General features: G+C 42.3%; 2 protein-coding genes across 3 annotated transcripts in view; one reads left to right on the top strand and one right to left on the bottom strand.

Moving 5' to 3' along the window:
• Window positions 1-3990, bottom strand: part of EFCAB7 (EF-hand calcium binding domain 7) — a 47403-nt gene extending 43413 nt beyond the window's left edge. Inside the window, exons 1-2 of one of the 2 annotated variants that reach the window (XM_040470470.1) lie at window positions 3881-3990; window positions 1659-1846 (exon numbers count right to left, since the gene is read on the bottom strand). In XM_040470470.1, the coding sequence (XP_040326404.1) occupies window positions 1659-1845 (187 nt within the window). In that variant the 5' untranslated portion in view covers window position 1846; window positions 3881-3990. The remainder of the gene's footprint in view (window positions 1-1658; window positions 1847-3880) is intronic. The other variant, XM_040470471.1, reaches the window with a different exon arrangement.
• Window positions 3991-4136: 146 nt separating this feature from the next.
• Window positions 4137-18783, top strand: part of ITGB3BP (integrin subunit beta 3 binding protein) — a 73519-nt gene continuing 58872 nt past the window's right edge. Inside the window, exon 1 of the mRNA XM_040470481.1 lies at window positions 4137-4399. Within this exon, the coding sequence (XP_040326415.1) occupies window positions 4395-4399 (5 nt within the window). The 5' untranslated portion in view covers window positions 4137-4394. The remainder of the gene's footprint in view (window positions 4400-18783) is intronic.

Here is an 18783-nt window from a genome sequence, read left to right as displayed (position 1 = left end):
TAGTTACTAATCTAATTTACTTTCTAAGTTTAGAATTAGTTGGAGCCCATTACTATGTCTGATAGCAATAAGAACACGTAACTGTAAATGTTTAAAGGTTAACACCAAAATACCGATCTTTTGCCAGAGTTGACTTTAAGCTGTGACATGAATCTATAATACCTATATTATTTATAAGTTGGGGAAAAAAGGAACTCTATAGCTCTGGCAATAGTACTGCACTGTCCAACCTTGAAATGGAATGTCATAGCACATGTTATATGCATAAATGACAGAAAGATATAGATGAAAGACATAGTAAGAAAGAGATATCACTGGTTCACACGACTTTTCAAAAATCTAGATTATCTGAACTCAATCATTACAACATTACAAAGAGACATCCAAAAGAATAAAGGAAAAAACCTAAAATTATACTTATAATAAAATATAAATTTAATCTTTTCAATTTTCATATTCCCCAATATGGATTTCCTCAAATAGAGATCTTATTGCATACAAACCCAAGACACTGTTGCAAAAATGTGAGAATTTTTATTTAAGGAAACCTCTTCTAAAGTTGGCAAGATAACTCTGTTTCTCTATCCATAAAGTTATTAGCCTTGATGAAACTTACAGGAGTATTCAGTGTTATCGGCTATTGTTTACCACTCAAGAGTAAAGAATTCCAAATTATTTGACATATCTAGCAAGGACAAAATTCATTGGTCTGATGGATATTTGCAACCAGAGAAATTTTACATATAATGGAAAGAAGCAAAAAAAGACCAACTCTCCCTCCCTCCCCAAAAAATAAAAACAGCACACTTCTCTTTTAAAATTTTACCCATTTCCTAATATTTCTTTTTTGTAATCATTCAACCCATTTTTATATATTCTTTACATTTTCCTCAGTAGAGGTCAAATTCAGGCTAGTGATTCAGATACCAAAATGTTTTAAACTCTATTATTATAAATCTTAAAGTACCAAATAAGAATCTTTAAAAATATATTTTTAAGGGGTGCCTGGGTGGCTCAGTCAGTTAAGTACTCTGATCTTGATTTCAGCTCAGGTCATGATCTCAGGATTTGTGGGATCAAGCCCCACACTGGGCTCTGTGCTGATAGTGTGGAGCCTGCTTGAGATTCTCCTTCCCTCTCTCTGCTCCTCCCCTGCTCATGCACTCTCTCAAAAATAAATAAATATACTATATCTATATCTATATCTATATACATATATAAGTAATATGCAAGTAATTGATGGAAGCCTTAAAAATACTAATATAGGGAGACCTGGGTGGCTCAGTCGGTTAAGCATCCAACTCGTGTTTCCTGTTTTCAACTCAGGTCATGATCTGATGGTCCGTGAGTTCGAGCCCCATGTCAGGCTCTGCTCTGACAGCTTGGAACCTGCTTGGAATTCTCTCCCTGCCTCTCAAAATAAATTTAAAAACTTAAAAAAAATACTAATCTAGTCTGTATAAACATTGAATGCTTTATTTGGAAGCTACTAGAATATATAAATATATAAAATCACACAATAGCGTAATGTAGTTTCACTGTTCAAGCTTCCCTAAGAAACTGGAATGATTCAGCAATGTAATTCTTATTCCTGTCTTTCTGATCTATTACCTTTCAACAAATAAGGCAAAATACTTAAATTTTAAAGAAAAAATTACCCAAGTAAAGTTGTTCTTTAGAAATAATGTTTTCTAAGCTGCTTTTAAAAACAGTTAAGTAGGCAGCTCTACAATTCATATAAAATATTTCTTCTTCAGTTAGTGGAAATTTCTTTGTTCGCAGACTCTCTGAAAGTGCTGACTTCTGACAGGAGAAAGCTGCATCTCTTCCTGGACTGATGGCCATTCTATTAGAAAATAATTTTAAAATTTTAGTCAGTGTTAATCCCCTAAAATGCAAATGTAACCTTGCCTCTCAAATTGGGTGGGGGTGGAGGAGAGGAAATCAAGGCATTAAAGGTTTCATATCCAGGGAAAAGTCCAATATTATAATATGCATATGCTTGTATTATCACATGCTAAACTAGAACAAGCCTTCAGCAATTTATATATATGTATGTGTGTATGTATATTTGTATATACACACACACATATACACAAATTATATGCATGTAAATAAACATGTATACATACATATATATGAGCTATACATACATGTATATTTAGAAATCAACTATATATAAGAAAATTTATATAAAGAAAAATATATATATGTATATGAGGGAGCCAAAAGAACAAAGCCAAAGCAAAGATGTAATATAAATGCAAAATAAGTATCATACAGCAAAGGAAAAGCACACATCTATTCTCTCAAAATAAGATAGCTGAAGTTAAGTCTTCATAGGGTTGTCATGAGGACTGAATAATACACGGGGAACATACAGAACAGTGCCTTCCACATAATAAGCGCTAAATAAACTGTAGAAAGAGTGAACTCCACAACAAGGAGAATTCGGATGTCATGTGATTGGCAGTTGGCATCCCTCACCTCAGCAGGATCAACGAGGTCATTCCACCAACATCTCAATAATGTAGGCCCACATTTTGAATAACTCAATTTTTAAGATCCCATTTATAGCATTATTGTGAGATTTTACTGCATTCATCACTAATAATAACGTTGTGGCATTATATAGCACCTCTGCTCATAAGGCTTAAAGAACTATCATACATCTCAATTTATCCTTATTACAGTGGTCAAGTATTTTTTTGCCCCTTTTACAGATAAGGAAATTGAGGGACAGAGATGTCACCCAGCTAGCAGTAACAAGAGGCAGTAAATTCTGATAACAGTTTCTTCTTTATTAACGTGAATGAAGGCTTCTTGTACAACAGTTACTGTGAGGCGCTAAATCGTGCTGGTGGTCTAACAGCTTCCAACATTATTTTACCCAGCTTTGACTTCTAAAAATACATTCCAACCTAATAAATTGAATATTTCAAGTTCAACAATAAGACGACACAGGTAGGGTCCCCTTCAGGACTCATTGGATTCTTACTCAGGAGGCCTAAATCACTTGCACCTTCTTGAATTATATAGGTCTTTTACACTTGGGAAAGAAAGATAATAATCGCTTATCATGGATGAAGTACCCTATTTATAATACACAGACTGCCTGCCTGACACTTTCATATTACACCAGATTTAGAAGGACCCCATAGGGATGTGGTGTCACAGTCTGGTTACTGCAAATTGATATCACTATAATTAAGCATCAGTTTTAAACACATATGCGTGCACACATCTCCTCACAAATGTTGGGGGGGGGTGAAAAACTGTTCCAATAAGAAAGGAAGAATGAATGTTCATTTTGCAGCAAGCAATTTTAAAATTTAAGTATTTTTTTAGGCTCGTCCTCGAATACTCTTTCCAAATAAGGTGACTCCCTCACGTGGAAATCCCACAGTACAAATGTTCCAGAATTCTATTCTTTCCCTTTCTGTGACGAGAGACGAAACGGAAGCTTAAATAAATATATAACTGCACCCCTCAGGCTTAGAAACCTCCCTCATTTAAAACTCCAGCGCGAGACCAACACAGGGGCCCAGAGAGCACACTGTAGCAAACGGCTCCATAAATAACCCGCCACACAATACCAAGAAAAATAAACTGTTAACAAGCGCCTAAGGCTTCTAAAGGGCCAAGTGAAAGCAGAGCCGCCCAGTCGCCGGCCCTACACCGTGAAATACATTTCACAGATGATCGCGGGCAACCTCTCTGTTTTTGTATTTCACGACGACAAAACTGCGTATCGGGGGTACATTTGAGGTACACACGGACCAAGCGTTAGTAGGACAGAGAAATAAAAGGTGACAGAAAAGGAAGCCGGACAGCGAGGCAGGGCGCGTTGCAGGGACAGAGACCGCGAGCTGTTCGCTACCTAACTCCAGCTCACAAACGAGGAAGCGCAGGCAATTCTCTCCACGGATTCCGCGATCCTCTCACTGCAGCTCAGCAGACCTCGGCCTCTACTTTAATTGCCATGGCAACGGCACCTCTCCGCCACCGGAAATAAGAACTAGAGCACCTTCCCAAACAGTCCGGGTAGAAATCTAGGGCGGTAAATCCGGAGAGGACAGAGACGGCTGTGCCGCTCATTTGTCGGGGTCTGGAATGGCCAGAGTGGAGAGAGAGGGTTCTCTGCTGCACTGACAGGGACTGGATGAGGTCCTAGGTCCTTAGCTAGACTCCCCCCACCCCCCGCTTCCCTCAAACACTCGGATCCCTCGTAGAGAGGGAGGGTGTTTCCAGCGGTCCACCTTGTGTGTGACACAGCGTCTGGCGCCCGCAGGCCCGCGCTTTTCGGACTCCAGCGTTTCCCTCCGGAGAAACTGCTTTAGGAAGACGTTGCTCAGTTCCTTTTATCCCGCAGTGGTGCTCTCCTGAATGTCGAAATGCCGTAGGTATCTACCCTGAGCCAACCCATGGTTATTTTCTTGGGCCCCTCTATGAGTAAGAAGAGTAGATATTATGTTGTTAAAAATAAAAGTCTGTTATTTTACTACCAAAAAATGGGTTTATTCTAAAGCAACAAAGCATTGCAATTCGCGGCACGCAAACTATGGCAAAACCATAGGTAAGTCCAACAAAGGAGAGAAGTTCTTTTATGGAGAAGGAGGAGGAAGGTGGGAGGGGTTATTTTGACCCAAAGTCTACTGGAGAACAGCCAATTCAGGTTCAAGGTGATGATGACGGTTTCTCGTTGGCTTAGTTGCAGGAGTGGTCTGTATCTTGTAGGAGACGCAGTGTACATCTTTCTCTGTTAAGACCTGTAATTAATGATTTTTCGCGTTGAAATTATTCTATTGGGGTCTGTGAGAAAGAAAGGCAGATGTGCGAGGCCGGATAACCCCCCTTGCATGCTTTTGGCTTCTGTAATCTTACTTGCCCTTTGCATCAGCCAACTGCCCACGTAGCACAACTGGTAGTGCACCCCCACCCCACCCCCAACCTTTTTCCTTGAGCCCCTGCAGTCCCACCCACCTGTGCAGCTGATAGAAAGTTTCAAAGTACTCGGAAGTTAGCCAATCATAAAAGAAGGCCAGTGCCAGAGCTCGCGCTCAGCTTTTGGAAGTGCCTCCCCTAGGCCGGCACCGGTGTAAGTGCGTGTCGCTTGTCACTTGTGCCAAGTGTTGGCCTGGAAGCCGACAGCCGCACTGGCCTCTTGAGCCACCGTTGTCGAAGGCCAGCGGAGAAGCCACTCATATCGGGCCCCTGCGATGGAAAGGAAGGGGGAGCCGCGGGTGGTTTCACTGGACCCCTACCCTCGCTGGGCCCGACAATAGTCGGCCACTGCTGTGCTCAAACGAACTCCAGGTGGAACAAAAAGGCCTGTCCCAGGACGTCGGATCGGTAAGTGTCCCCAGGGACTTCAGACTGAGTTCAGGCCAGCCCCTGAGGCAGAAGGGGAACTTGATCACCCCGCATAGAACAGGGAAGCCCTGGGTGGAAGTGTGCAATCTGTTTGAATGTATGTGTGAGTGCCCGTGCTCCACGGTTTTGGCTACGGAGCCTGAGTGTGTCCTACCATGCCATTCTGTGAAGACCTCATAAATGACTGGAGGCAGAATCAGGTCCACAGGGGCCTGATCCAAGTCAGGTGTTTATACTGACCTGCCAATGTTAAGAGGCATCTAATACCCCTGAGGGGAGCAGCCAGGTGAAGGAAACAACCTCTTCCCTCATATTTGTCCTGCTACATCATACGTTGGGAGGGACCCATTTAGGATACCAGGATGGGGGAAAATTCCTCAAAACCAACTGTTCTGGATTGTATGATTAAGAATTTTAAAAAGGGATTTTCAGGTGACTATGGGGTCAAATTGACACCCCACCCCACCCGATCCCCGGGAAATTACGCACGCTCTGTGAATCAGAATGGCCTATGTTCAGTGTAAGCTGGCCCCCTGAGGGCACCCTAGATGTCCCCACAATCTGAGCTGTTTATAAGGTAATTACAGGGGACCCTGGCCATCCGAATCAATTCCCACTCATTGACCAATGGCTGGAAATAGCCCAGGTCAAACCTCTTTGGGTCTGGTTCTGCATTAATAGTAAGGGACAATGTAAGGTCTTAGTGGCGCAGGCCGGAAAGAAGACTTCGCAGGAAAAAAAAACCCACCCCCCCATCCTCCAAGAAAATTCAGAAGTCCTTCCATTTCTACCACCATATGCCCCCAGTGCCCCATCAATCAAGGGAGGGGAACCTCACCTGCCTGACAGTCACCCCCTGTCAGTCTTGCTTCTACCAGCAGCCAGTCTGCTTCAACCAGGGATACCTGAACTGGTAGGGACACCTTAGGTCTGCGGCTCCAGGTCCAAGGCCCCAATGGCAATGCGGATGCCATTGCAGGAGACTAGGGGTCACCGAGAATAGGCTGCAATGGGATCCTACAAGAGGGGGGGATCAGTTTTCTGCAACCAACTGGTCTGTACTACTGACTCCTCAACTGGGGACACCACATGCTGCCCTACTCTGAGAAGCCACAGGCAATGATAGATCTCCTAGAATCTATATTCCAGACTCGCCACCCTGCCTGAGTCAACTGTAAGCAACTTCTCACCCTTTTCAACACAGAAGAGCCGAAAAATTGTCACTGAAACCAGAAAATAGCTCCAGTCTCAGGCACCAGATGGACTACTAGACATCTGAGATGGACATCCCAGCTTGGTCAGCCTCAGCTGACCAGATCGGACTGGCAGGAGCAGACTCTGATTATCAAAGACCAGGCTGTATCCAACTGGGCCCCCATGAGCCCATGGTCAAAATGAAGGTAGGGGACCAGACAATAGACTTCATCATCAACACTGGAGCTGAACACTCTGTGGTGACAAGGTGGCACCTCTATTGGGTCAAGAAGTCACCATCATAGGAGCCACTGGGATGCAAACCCAGAGGCTATTTTGTGGTCCCCAACAATGCCAGCTGGAAGGTCACCAAATAGTTCATGAGTTCCTGTATCTACCCGACTTCCTGGTCTCATTGTTAGGTAGAGACCTCCTAGCCAAGATGGGCTCAAAAATAGCCTTCACTTTGGATGGACAGATGCAATTGCACCTAAATGAAAAGGCCCAACCCATGACTTTGTCCCTGACGATACCATGGGAAGAATGTACTGGTCAAAAAACCACCCCCAATATTAATTGACCTAATGCCTGGGGCCCAACCTGTCAAAATACGCCAATAAATGGTCCCACGGAAGGCATGTCTGGGGATCCAGACACACTTGGACAGGCTACTCAAATGGGACTTCTAAAATGATGCCAGTCCCCATGGAATATTCCCTTGCTGCTGGTGAAAAAGCCTGAGACAAATGATTACGGCCCTGTACAGGATCTAAGAGCCATTAAAGAAGCAGTCATCAGGCTGCATTCAGGGTTGCCTAACCCATACACTCCTCTAAAACTCATACCCTCTAAGGCAGGATGGATCACATGTCTAGATTTAAAGGACGCCTTCTTCTATCTCCAGCTAGCACCTAACAGCCAATCCCTATTTGCTTTTGTTTTTGTTTTTTTGTTTGTTTGTTTTTTTATTTTTTTTAATTTTTTTTTTCAACGTTTATTTATTTTTGGGACAGAGAGAGACAGAGCATGAACGGGGGAGGGGCAGAGAGAGAGGGAGACACAGAATCGGAAACAGGCTCCAGGCTCTGAGCCATTAGCCCAGAGCCCTACGTGGGGCTCGAACTCACGGACGGCGAGATCGTGACCTGGCTGAAGTCGGACGCTTAACCGACTGCGCCACCCAGGCGCCCCCCTATTTGCTTTTGAATGGGAAAACCCTACCACAGGGGCAAAAGAACAATTCACTTGGACTAGATTGCCACAAGGATTCAAAAATTCACCAACCATATTCAGTGGGACGCTGGCATCTGACTTAGCCAGGTTTCTGGGACAGGACCCAGGATGTGTCCTCCTCCAATATGTGAATGATCTCCTGCTAGCCAGTCCCACACGGACCCAATGCTGGGAGGGAACTAGGGCCCTTCTCAGGCTACTAGCAGAGGCAGGATACCAGGTGTCAAAGAAAAAGGCACAGATTTGCCAACAGGAAATTAAATATTTGGGCTTCAAAATTACCCAAGGCAAACGGATGCTGGGAGCCGAAAGGAAACAGGAAGTCTGTGCCATTCTGGTTCCCACTACCTGCGGGCAGGTCCGCTCCCAGTTTCTGGGAGCAGAAGGATTCTGTTGGATATGAATCCCAGGCTTCTCAGAGTTGGCCAGACCTCTATACGAGACATTAAAGGCATAAGAAAAGGGGGAGCCTGGGTGGCTTGATTGGGCATCTGACTTCAGCTCAGGTTATGATCTCACGATCCATGAGTTCGAGCCCTGCATCTGGGCCTGTGCTGACAGCTCGGAGCCTGGAGCCCTTTTCAGCTTCTGGGTCTCCCTCTGTCTCTGCCCCTCCCCCACTCACACGCTGTCTCAGTCTCTCTCAAAAATAAATAAAAAAACTTAAAGGAGTAAGAAAGGTCATCCCTTTTCTGGGGATCTTTTTTTTTTTTTCCAATATATGAAATTTATTGTCAAATTGGTTTCCGTACAACACCCAGTGCTCATCCCAAAAGGTGCCCTCCTCAATACCCATCACCCACCCCCCCATCAACCCTCAGTTCTCAGTTTTTAAGAGTCTCTTATGCTTTGGCTCTCTCTCCCACTATGACCTCTTTTTTTTTTTTTTTTCCTTCCCCTCCCCCATGGGTTTCTGTTAAGTTTCTCAGGATCCACATAAGAGTGAAAACATATGGTATCTGTCTTTCTCTGTATGGCTTATTTCACTTAGCATAACACTCTCCAGTTCCATCCACGTTGCTACAAAGGGCCATATTTCATTCTTTCTCATTGCCACGTAGTACTCCATTGTGTATATAAACCACAATTTCTTTATCCATTCATCAGTTGCTGGACATTTAGGCTCTTTCCATAATTTGGCTATTGTTGAGAGTGCTGCTATAAACATTGGGGTACAAGTGCCCCTATGCATCAGTACTCCTGTATCCCTTGGGTCATTTCCTAGCACTGCTATTGCTGGGTCATAGGGTAGGTCTATTTTTAATTTTTTGAGGAAACTCCACACTGTTTTCCAGAGTGTCTGGGGCCCTAATCAAGAAAAGGCATTCACAACCATAAAAACAATGGGGTGGCCTTGCAGGTTCTAATCCAGGAATTTGGACGTTGGCAGAAACCAGTGGCATACCTTTCAAAACAGATTGACTCAGTTGCGGCAGGATGGCCACCTTGTTTGAGGGTCCTAGCAGCCACCACACTTTTAATCAAGGAAGCAGACAAACTCATGTTGGGGCAAAATCTAAATGTTAAAGTTCCCCATTCAGTTATTAATTACCCTGATGGATGCCAGGGGGCAACACTGGTTAGTTAACTCATGCTCGGATGACACAATATCAGGGACTACCATGTGAAAACCCATGAGTAAAATTAGAAGCCATAAAAACCCTAAATCCTACCACTTTCTTGCCCACTGTGGCAGGCCCCAAGAGCATGATTGCCTAGAGGTACTTGATGAGGTCTATTCTAGCTGACCCAATCTATCAGACAGTCCCTTACAAAATCCTGAACTCATCTGGTTTACGGACAGCAGCAGCTTCATCTCTGATTTTGAGGTCATAGAGGCAAAGCCCCTTCCACAAGGATGGTCAGCCCCAAGAGCAGAACTGTGGGCCCTAATGAGAGCACTAGAACTCAGTAAAGACAAACAGGCCAACGTATGTACTGACTTGCACTATGCCTTCACCACTCTACATATACATGGGGCTCTATACAAGGAAAGAGGACTTTTGACTGCAGGAGGAAAAGAAAAAATTGGGAAGAAATCCTAAAACTATTGAGGGCAGCCTGGGAACAAGGGAGATAGCAGTTACCCACTGCAAAGGACGCCAATGAGAAAAAGACTTCAGTGTCGGAAGATAACCAACAGGCAGATGCAGCAGCTAAACAAACAGTGGGACAACAAACAACACCCTCAAAAATCATGGTGGTCCTAGAACTGCCAACTTCCCCAAGGTACACAATCCAAGAAACAAAATGGGTACAACAGGAAAAAGGAAGCCAGACCAAAAAAGGATGGTGCGTACTTCCAGACCAAGTGGTCCATATACTGGAGCAACTAGCCCACCAGGTGCGTCTCCAACAGCATGAGCTAGCTCATCCACAAAGGAAAAACTGCCCTTGAAACCTTATTGAGCTGTTACTGTGTAATTGCTTGGCTCCCGTCCCTCTGTGCCTCAGTCTCTCAAGGTGCCTCAGTCTCTCAAGGTGCCTCCTCTGCACTCAAAATAACACCAAAGAAGGCCCTACTGAGCCCATGGGAATCCAACACTGGTCAGGCACCCTTCTAAGATTTGGAGGTAGATACTGAAATAAGACCCAGTGGAGTATACAAATTTCTTCTGGTATTCCTTTGGATGGCGAAGAACCCTAGCTATCGCATTCCTCCCTTTGACATCCCTGTCCAGCAGAAAGGAACCAGAACGGTCTTTGCCCCTCCTCCCATGGCCTCAAGGGGTTCCCCAGCCCCCACAAACTGAATTTCTCTAAGAGTGCTACAGCAGCTTAAGAATCAAGAGGGGGGAATGAGAAGGAAAGCCGACAAGAGCACATAAAGAAGGCTAGCCAGATGTCCGTGGCCGGATACCCCCCTTGCATGCTTTTGGTTTCTGTAATCTTGCTTGCCTCTTGCATCAGCCAACTGCCCACATAGCACAATCAATAGTGCCCCTCCCCCACCCCCTGTTTTTCCTTGAGCCCCCTGCATTCCTGCCCACCTGTGCAGCTGATAGAAAGTTTACAAGTACCCAGAAGCTAGCCAGGCATAAAAGAAGGCCAGTGCCAGCGCTCAGGGCTCAACCCTTGAAGGTGACTCCACTGGGCTGGCATCAGTGCGAAATAAACAGTCTTTTCTGATTCTCCCGAGTGTATGTCACTTGTCTCTTTCTGTGTGCTGATTATTTGCTGTAACACTGTAGTTGACAGTTCTTCCTATAACCAATGTTCAGGGTTTGAGTACCCCTTGTAGCCTCCCCTTCTGTCCTCTGTATTCAACTTTAGTTGTCTTTCCCTTTATTAATTTTCACTTTTCTTCCTTTTGGTCAAGATCCTTCTCCAAAGTCATCGCTGATCAAGAATCAGGTTTTTTGGGGTGCCTGGGTGGCTCAGTCGGTTAAACATCCGACTTCAACTCAGGTCATGATCTCACAGTTCATGGGTTCAAGGTCCATGTCGGGCTCTGTGCTGACAGCTCAGAGCTTTGAGCCTGCTTTTGGATTCTGTGTCTCCTCCTCTCTCTGCCCCTCCCCTGCTCACACTTTGTCTCTCTCTCTCAAGAATAAATAAACATTTAAAAATTTTAAAAAAGGGGTGCCTGGGTGGCTCAGTTGGTTGGGCGTCCGACTTCAGCTCAGGTCATGATCTCACCGTCCATGAGTTCAAGCTCCGCATCGGGCTCTGTGCTGACAGCTCAGGGCCTGGAGCCTGCTTCGGATTCTGTGTCTCCCTCTCTCTCCACCCCTCCCCAACTTACACTCTGTCTCTCTCTATCAAAAAATGAATAAACGTTAAAAAAATTAAAAAGAGATTTTCTTAATTCGCTGGACTTTTGACCCTTAGTGCCAGGAAAGATCTTTCCTGGGTGATGTCACACTCTGGAGGGGAATTACATAGATTGGAAACCTATTGAGGTCAAATTTGAGTGACAGGGAGGGGTAGTAGGGAGCACTCTCAGGCAATTACTGTCTGTAGTCCATATTTATCAAGATTGTAAGCACTAGAGATAATCTTATTGGGTACATTGTTTTCACAAAGATTTGATAGGCAGTAAGTACAGAATCAAAATGACAATGCCAAATTGTGTGATGGTTCTAAACCAGGATCCTCGATCTGAAAGTAGGCGACCAGAAATATTTATTGGCACTTGTTCCAAGGTAGGGGAGAAGAGTTCCCCATACGGAGGTAAGCCCAGAGTCATATATACCTCCTGAAAGTCCCTACTCAAAGTGGTTATGAAAGCAGAATGGTGATTACTGCAAGAGCACATGAAAGAATTAACCTAATGCATTTGGGGAGATACAGTGCAGGTGTAAATGTGAAACAATAGCTGGTGGCAAAACAGCAAAACTTTAAAGACCTTTAAAAAGTATTATTATCTCAGAAGAACTGTTGGAACCAAATGTGTTATTAATACAGTCAAGTTGAAAATTCAGAAGCCATGAATTTTGGACAAGAATGCAGAGTCGGTTAATAGTCCCAATGAAAAAGAGTTTCTTCTGTGAATCCTGAATCTTCTAACAGGCCTGGTCCAGACATTTTGCGAAAACTGTCACATCGGATGTTGTCTACTTCAATTCCAGGAAATCTTTCTGATCATATGGTATGCAAGTCCAGTCAGGGTTTGATACTTCCTTTAGATGTATCACATGAATCCAAGAGTCCATTCCCTCAGGTTTGGCAGCTCAAGGGTTGGCTAACACTCCCTGATAGGGGTCCTTTCCAGCAAGGTTGAAGAGAGTCTTTCTGGAGCTGTTTTTTTTTTTTTCCCAGTAGATGAAATCTCCAAGCTGCAAGGTGTGATGCTTAAGTTTCTCATCTCCTGGGAGTGAGTGCACTGTGAAAAGATTGCTGTACCAAAGCATGGTTAGTTTTAATAGAAACAGACTTTACGATATTGAAGTATATCTCCTTTTGTCAACTGTGGATCAAAAGAATCATGAGCCAAGTGCATTGGATGTTCTGTGACTATCTGAAAGGGTGAAAGTCTATGAGTTCCCCAGGGAGTGAGTCTGAACTTTAGAAGGAACAAAGGCAGTGGTTTAGGCCAAGGTATTTAAAGGATTTCCACAAATTTTGCCGGTTGAGTCTTAATAGTGCTATTAGTGTGTCTCACTAAGCTTGAGGATTGATGATGGTATGCACAATAAAAGTGGTGTAAAACTGACCATACAACACAGACTTGTTGAAGTACCTAAATGATAAAATGGGTTCCCTAATCGCTATGAAGTTCAACAGGGGTTCCCCAGGTAGGGATAATTTTTTTCTAACAGAATTTTGGCCAGAGAAGAGTCAGTGGCCAGTCTACAAAGGAAAATTTTAGTCCAGTGAGAAAACATACAAACCATGACTAAAGCATATTTATAGCCATGAGATGGGGAAGCTGTATGAAATCCATTTGTGAAAATTGAATGGCCTGTGAAGTAATTTAAAGTGTTTGAGAGCCATGCAAACAGGTTTCCCTGCATTGTGTTTAAGGCAGGTGAGACAAGTGAGGGTAGGCACTTTTTGTGACCTTATTGGTATATCCCCACCAATATTGGTTCATTAACACTACTATTTCATTAGTAGACCAATGATTTCATGTGTGCACAGTGGTAAGTAGTGGAAACTTCAGGATTTCTGGTAAGGCCAAGTTGCGAATTGGTCCAGGCCAGAGTTTTCTCTTTTTATCAAACCAAGGATTATTAGATTTCCAATTGTTTTCCTGTTCTGGGGCCCACTGTTGGATATCTTTGGTCAGTTTTTCAAAATTATCATTTAAGAGAACATCCCTTTGGACCATGACAGAGGTTTGACTATTGGTTTCCTTGACAGCAGCATTTTTGGCAGAAATATCAGCGAGATGGCTTCCTTTGGCCTCCAGGGAGTCAAGTTTAGAATGCCCAAGACCTTAATAGGCAGAGAAGCCAACAAAAGTATAGCATCTAATAAATTTCAGACATAGGAACCATTTTTAATTTTATCCCTATTGGAGGTAAGGCAACCTTGTTTCCATAACCTTCCAAAGTCATTAGCTACTCTGATGGCATACGGGCTATTGGTATAAATATTTGCAGTTCTACCCTTGGCTAAGGTACAAGCTCGAGTAAGGGTGTATAACTCAGCCTGTCGGGCCAAAGTAACCAGAGGTAAAGGTGCTAACTCAGTGACTTTGAGGGAGTTGCAATAACAATACCCGGCATACTTACCATTTTCATCCTTTAAATAACCATCAGGAAACCACGAAAAATCTGTATTGGTTAGGGGAGTTTCCTATAAATTGTCACGCGGAGACAGAAGATGATCTGTCAGCATTCAGCAATCGTGAGGGGTCTTGTCAGTGAAGGAGGGGAGAATAGCAAGATTAAAGTTACTACAGTGAGAAAATTATATACGGAGCAGTCACAGGAGGATTTCATAGGAGATGAGATGACTAAAAAGTGTTGAGTGTAATGAAAATTAAGGAGGGCTTCTTGTGCACGGGGCACAAAGATGATTAAAGGGGAATCCCTATTCCTTCAGTGGCTTTGACCAAAAGGCAGTGGCAGGAATGGCTCTGAGGCAAGGAAGATAGCCCTGTGCTACAGGGTCTACTTGTTAGCTATAATACCCTTTGAGTTGGTGAGGGTCTCCATGTTTTAGGGTGAATAAGGGTATTCCCTTCCCTCTCATACACAAAATGGAAAAAGGGAAGTTGGTAATAGGATGTCTGAAGGCAGGGGCTTTATTACACTTTTCTTTAAAGTCCCCAAAACTTGTCTTCCCAGTCTTTCCAAATAAGAGGGTCAAATTTGTCATTTTTTAGTAAAGCATCTAGAGACTGAGTCATAAGAAGAGTTTGGGGTCCAATTTCAACAGCAACCAGCCTGTCCAAGAAAGTCTCATAATTGGTGCTTTGTTTTAGGTTTGGGGAAGTTCAGGGTGCCCTGAAGACCTCCTGGATCCAAATGTAGTCCTTAATTTCAGGATCAGGTGTCCTAAGTATCAAACATGGGTTTGAGCAAACTAAGGTTTGTGAAAAGTAAGAATGACTGTCTGTGTAACCCTGGAGCATAACTGTCCAGGTGTATTACCATTCTTCCCAAGTGGAAGCAAAAATATCTTTATCAACTAGAATACTAAAAAAATGCACTGCAAAGCTGAATAACAGTAAAAACTTTGCTTTCAGTGGGAATAGATGTGAACAGCATATGGGGGTTAGGAAAAACAGGGTGCTGAGGAATAACAGTGTTATTTATTGCTCAGAGGTCCTGAACAAACCTGTTTGCTTGGACATTGGGTTTTCTCACAGGTAAACTAGGAGTATTGCAGGGAACTAGTGCAAGGGATAATAAGGCACTGAGACTTGTAATCTTACAGACTTGATGCCTTGGAAGACTGTAGGGTATTGATTAATTCTGGGGAAAGGTTTTGAGAGATCTGTTTGAATCTTGATGGGAGGTGCAATATAGATTCTACCAACACCAGTTGAAGATTTTGCCCATAAAGAGGATGGTAGCTGATCCAACAGGGATGAGTGATCATTGTCCCCAGACTCAGCTATAGGGCCATCAGAAATGGAGCAAATTAAAGATGTCAGAGGGTCATTTAATTTGACTGATTGGCTATTTTGGTTACTACTATCAAATTTTAGAATTATTTCCCCCTTTTGGGAGAAAGAAATTCCAGCATAATATTTTTCTAAGAAATCTCAGCCCAATAAATGAATAGGGGCAGAGGAAATAAGAAAAGGGTCGGTAGCTCTAAAGCACCTAAACAAAAGGAAATAAGTTCAGAGACAAGAACCTGTTGAGGTTTATTAAAGACCCCCACTGTTTGAACTGCTTTAGTACCTGGAGGCAGGGGCTGTTTCATGGCAGTGGAGTTCACCATTGAGAGTATAGCTCCAACATCAATAAGGGTAGAGAGATTCATTCCTAATCTGGAGAGTGGTTTCTCCAAGTTGATTAAGAGGGAGGATTAGAAAAAGCCCCATTGAGCCTTGGAGCCCCACTGAGAATTAGGAGGACATTGGAAAGTCTGGCTAAAGGCGTGAAGGCACCTGGAGCCCTTCAGTTTGTAACAGTCTTTTTTCTAGTATGTATGGTGTAAGAAAGTGTTCCAGCTTCATTTTTTTTGCATGTAGCTCTCCAGCACCACTTATTGAAGACACTGTCTTTTTCCCATTGCATATTCTTGCCTCTTTTGTCAAAGATTAATTGACCATAAAATCATGGACTTGTTTCTGGGCTTTCTATCCTATTCCATTGATCTGTGTGTCTATTTTTTTGTGCCAGTGCCACACTGTTTTGATTATTACAGCTTTGCAATATAACTTGAAATCTGGAACTGTGATACCTGCAGCTTTTGACAATCCATTTTCTTAATGGTGTCCTTCAATAAGCAGAAGATTAAAATTTAGATAAAGTCTAATTTGTCATTTTTTTCTCTTTTATGGGTATTGTTTTTGTTTCTTACCTGAAATTTTATCTACCCCAGTTGTAACAATATTCTCATATGCTTCCTTTAGAAACTTTGCCTTTTCCACATATTTCTATGTTATATCTCAAATCAATTTTTGTATATAGTATAAGGTAGAAGTCAAGGTTGTTTGGTTTATTTTTCCATATGGTATTCCAGAACAATTTGGAAAGATTTCTCTTTCATCATTAAATTGCTTTGGCACCTTTATGGTTCCATTTCTGGACTTTCTATTCTCTTCATTTTATCTGTTCTTATACCCAAACCACACTGAATTCAGAACCACTTTATAGTAAGTCCAGTTAGTGTATGTACTCCAACTTTATTCCTTTTCAAGAATATTTTGGCTGTTATAAGTCCTTTGCCTTTGTGTAAAGACTTTGAATTTGGTTTTCCAATAGCAAAATAAATGTTTGCTGGGATTGACAGGAAATGCAATGTATGTAAAGATCAACTCGGGAGAACTAACATTTTTAAAGTTATCAAGACTTCAAATCCATAAACTTTCTCCTAGTTAGATCTTTTCTCTAAGCAACATTTTGTAGTCTTCACTGTAGAAATCTTGAGTGTCTTCTGTTAAACTTATTTTACGTAGTTTAAGAATATTTATTTATTTTTTAAATTTATATCTAAGTTACTTAGCATATAGTGCAACAATGATTTCAGAAGCAGATTCCTTGATGCCCCTTACCCATTTAGCCCATCCCCCCCCCACTATTCCTCCAGTAACCCTGTTTGTTCTCCATATTTAAGAGCCTCTTATGTTTTTGTCCCCCTCCCTGTTTTTATATTATTTTTAAAAACTGTCATTTTTTAATGTTTATTTTTGAGAGAGAGATAGACACAGAGTGTGCGTGGGAGAGGGGCAGAGAGAGAGGGAGACACAGAATCTGAACCAGGCTCCAGGCCATAAGCTGTCAGCACAGAGCTGACATGGGACTTGAAGTCATGAACCACGAGATCATGACCTGAGCCAAAGTTGAATACTTAACCAACTGAACCACCCAGGCGCCCCTTATTTTATGTAGTTTTTAAATGTGATTGTATATGGAAAAATTTAAGCTTCAGTTTCCAGGTGTTTCTAGCTATAACATAGAAATGTAATTTATTTTTGTATATTCACCTTATGTTCTGCACCTTTGCTAAATAGTTCTAATTGCTGTTTTATAAATTCCTTAGGATTTTCCATGTTCGTGACACATCACTGGCAGATTATCAATTTTACTTTTTCCTTTCCAACACTTACACATTTCCTTTCTTTTTTAGAGCTTTGTTAAATAGAAGTGGTGGGAGGGCACATCTTATCTTATAGTCCTAATCTTAGAATAAGTGTTCAGTACTGAGTACAATATGTGTAGGTTTTTCATAGGAATATTTCCCTTTCTACTCCAAGTGTGCTGAGTTTTTGTTTTATCATGAATGGGTGTATTCTTTGTGCAACTACTAATATGACCTCCTTTATTCTCTTTTTGAAAACATTAATTGATTTTAAAATATCAAAATAATTTACATTCTTGGTATAAGCCCCTCTTGGACATATGTTTTGTTGCTTTCATATGTTGCTGAATTAGATTTGCTAATCTTTTGCTAAGGATCTTTGATTCCATGTTCATGAAAATGGATTAAGGACCTAAATATGAAATATATTGGTCAGTAAACTTTTAACAATTCTTTTACCATATTTTGGTATCAGGTTAGGTAGTATCAATGTTGTGAGGATTGAATGAGTTGGAATACGTGTATGTGTGTGTGTGTGTGTGTGTGTGTGTGTATACACTTAAGATTTTGTGTGTGTGTGTGTGTGTGTGTGTGTGTGTGTGTATGTACACTTTAAATCTATTCTGATATTCTCTACCTTTTCACTGTAGTCTTTACTGCACTTAGATTTAAAGCTACTATTTTGGAATTACACTATTCCAGTTGAAAACTGTTCTGTTCAGGAATTTTTCTTTTTTGCCCTAGGGAAAAAAAAAATCTTTTAAGAAATGGGATCCTGGTGATCAAAATGATTTGAGAGTACCCTTCGCCCTGACTTTTAGGACTCCAGCTGGTTTTATGTTTAAAAACTGTGGTCCTTCAGGCTCTGGGCTGATGGCTTGGAGCCTGGAGCCTGCTTCCGATTCTGTGTCTCCCTCTCTCTCTGACCTTCCCCCATTCATGCTCTGTCTTTCTCTCTGTCTCAAAAATAAATAAACGTTAAAAAAAAAAATTAAAAAAAAATAAAAACTGTGGTCTTTCCTTAAGTACCTTTCTAACTAAATGGAATGACTTAACAACAGTAATTAAGAACTTCAATGGCCATTATGGGAAACTTTCTATCTCTCCAAAATTACTTTTCTCATAACTGAATTGGACAGCCATCGCTCTAAAATTGTCAAAACTGGGGGTGCCTGGGTAGCTCAGTCAGTTAAGCATCTGACTGTTGATTTCAGCTCAGGTCATGATCTCAGAGTACATAGGATTGAGATCCATGTCGGCTCTATGCTGACAGCATGGAGCCTGCTTAGGATATTCTCTCTCTCTCTCTCTCTCTCTCTCTCTCTCTCTCTCTCT

This window comes from Herpailurus yagouaroundi, unplaced genomic scaffold (assembly GCF_014898765.1).
Source record: "Herpailurus yagouaroundi ecotype Mexico unplaced genomic scaffold, PumYag 77, whole genome shotgun sequence".
NCBI lineage: Eukaryota > Metazoa > Chordata > Mammalia > Carnivora > Felidae > Herpailurus > Herpailurus yagouaroundi.
Note: the sequence above shows the minus strand (reverse complement) of the source record. Positions and strands in the feature narration are given on the sequence as shown.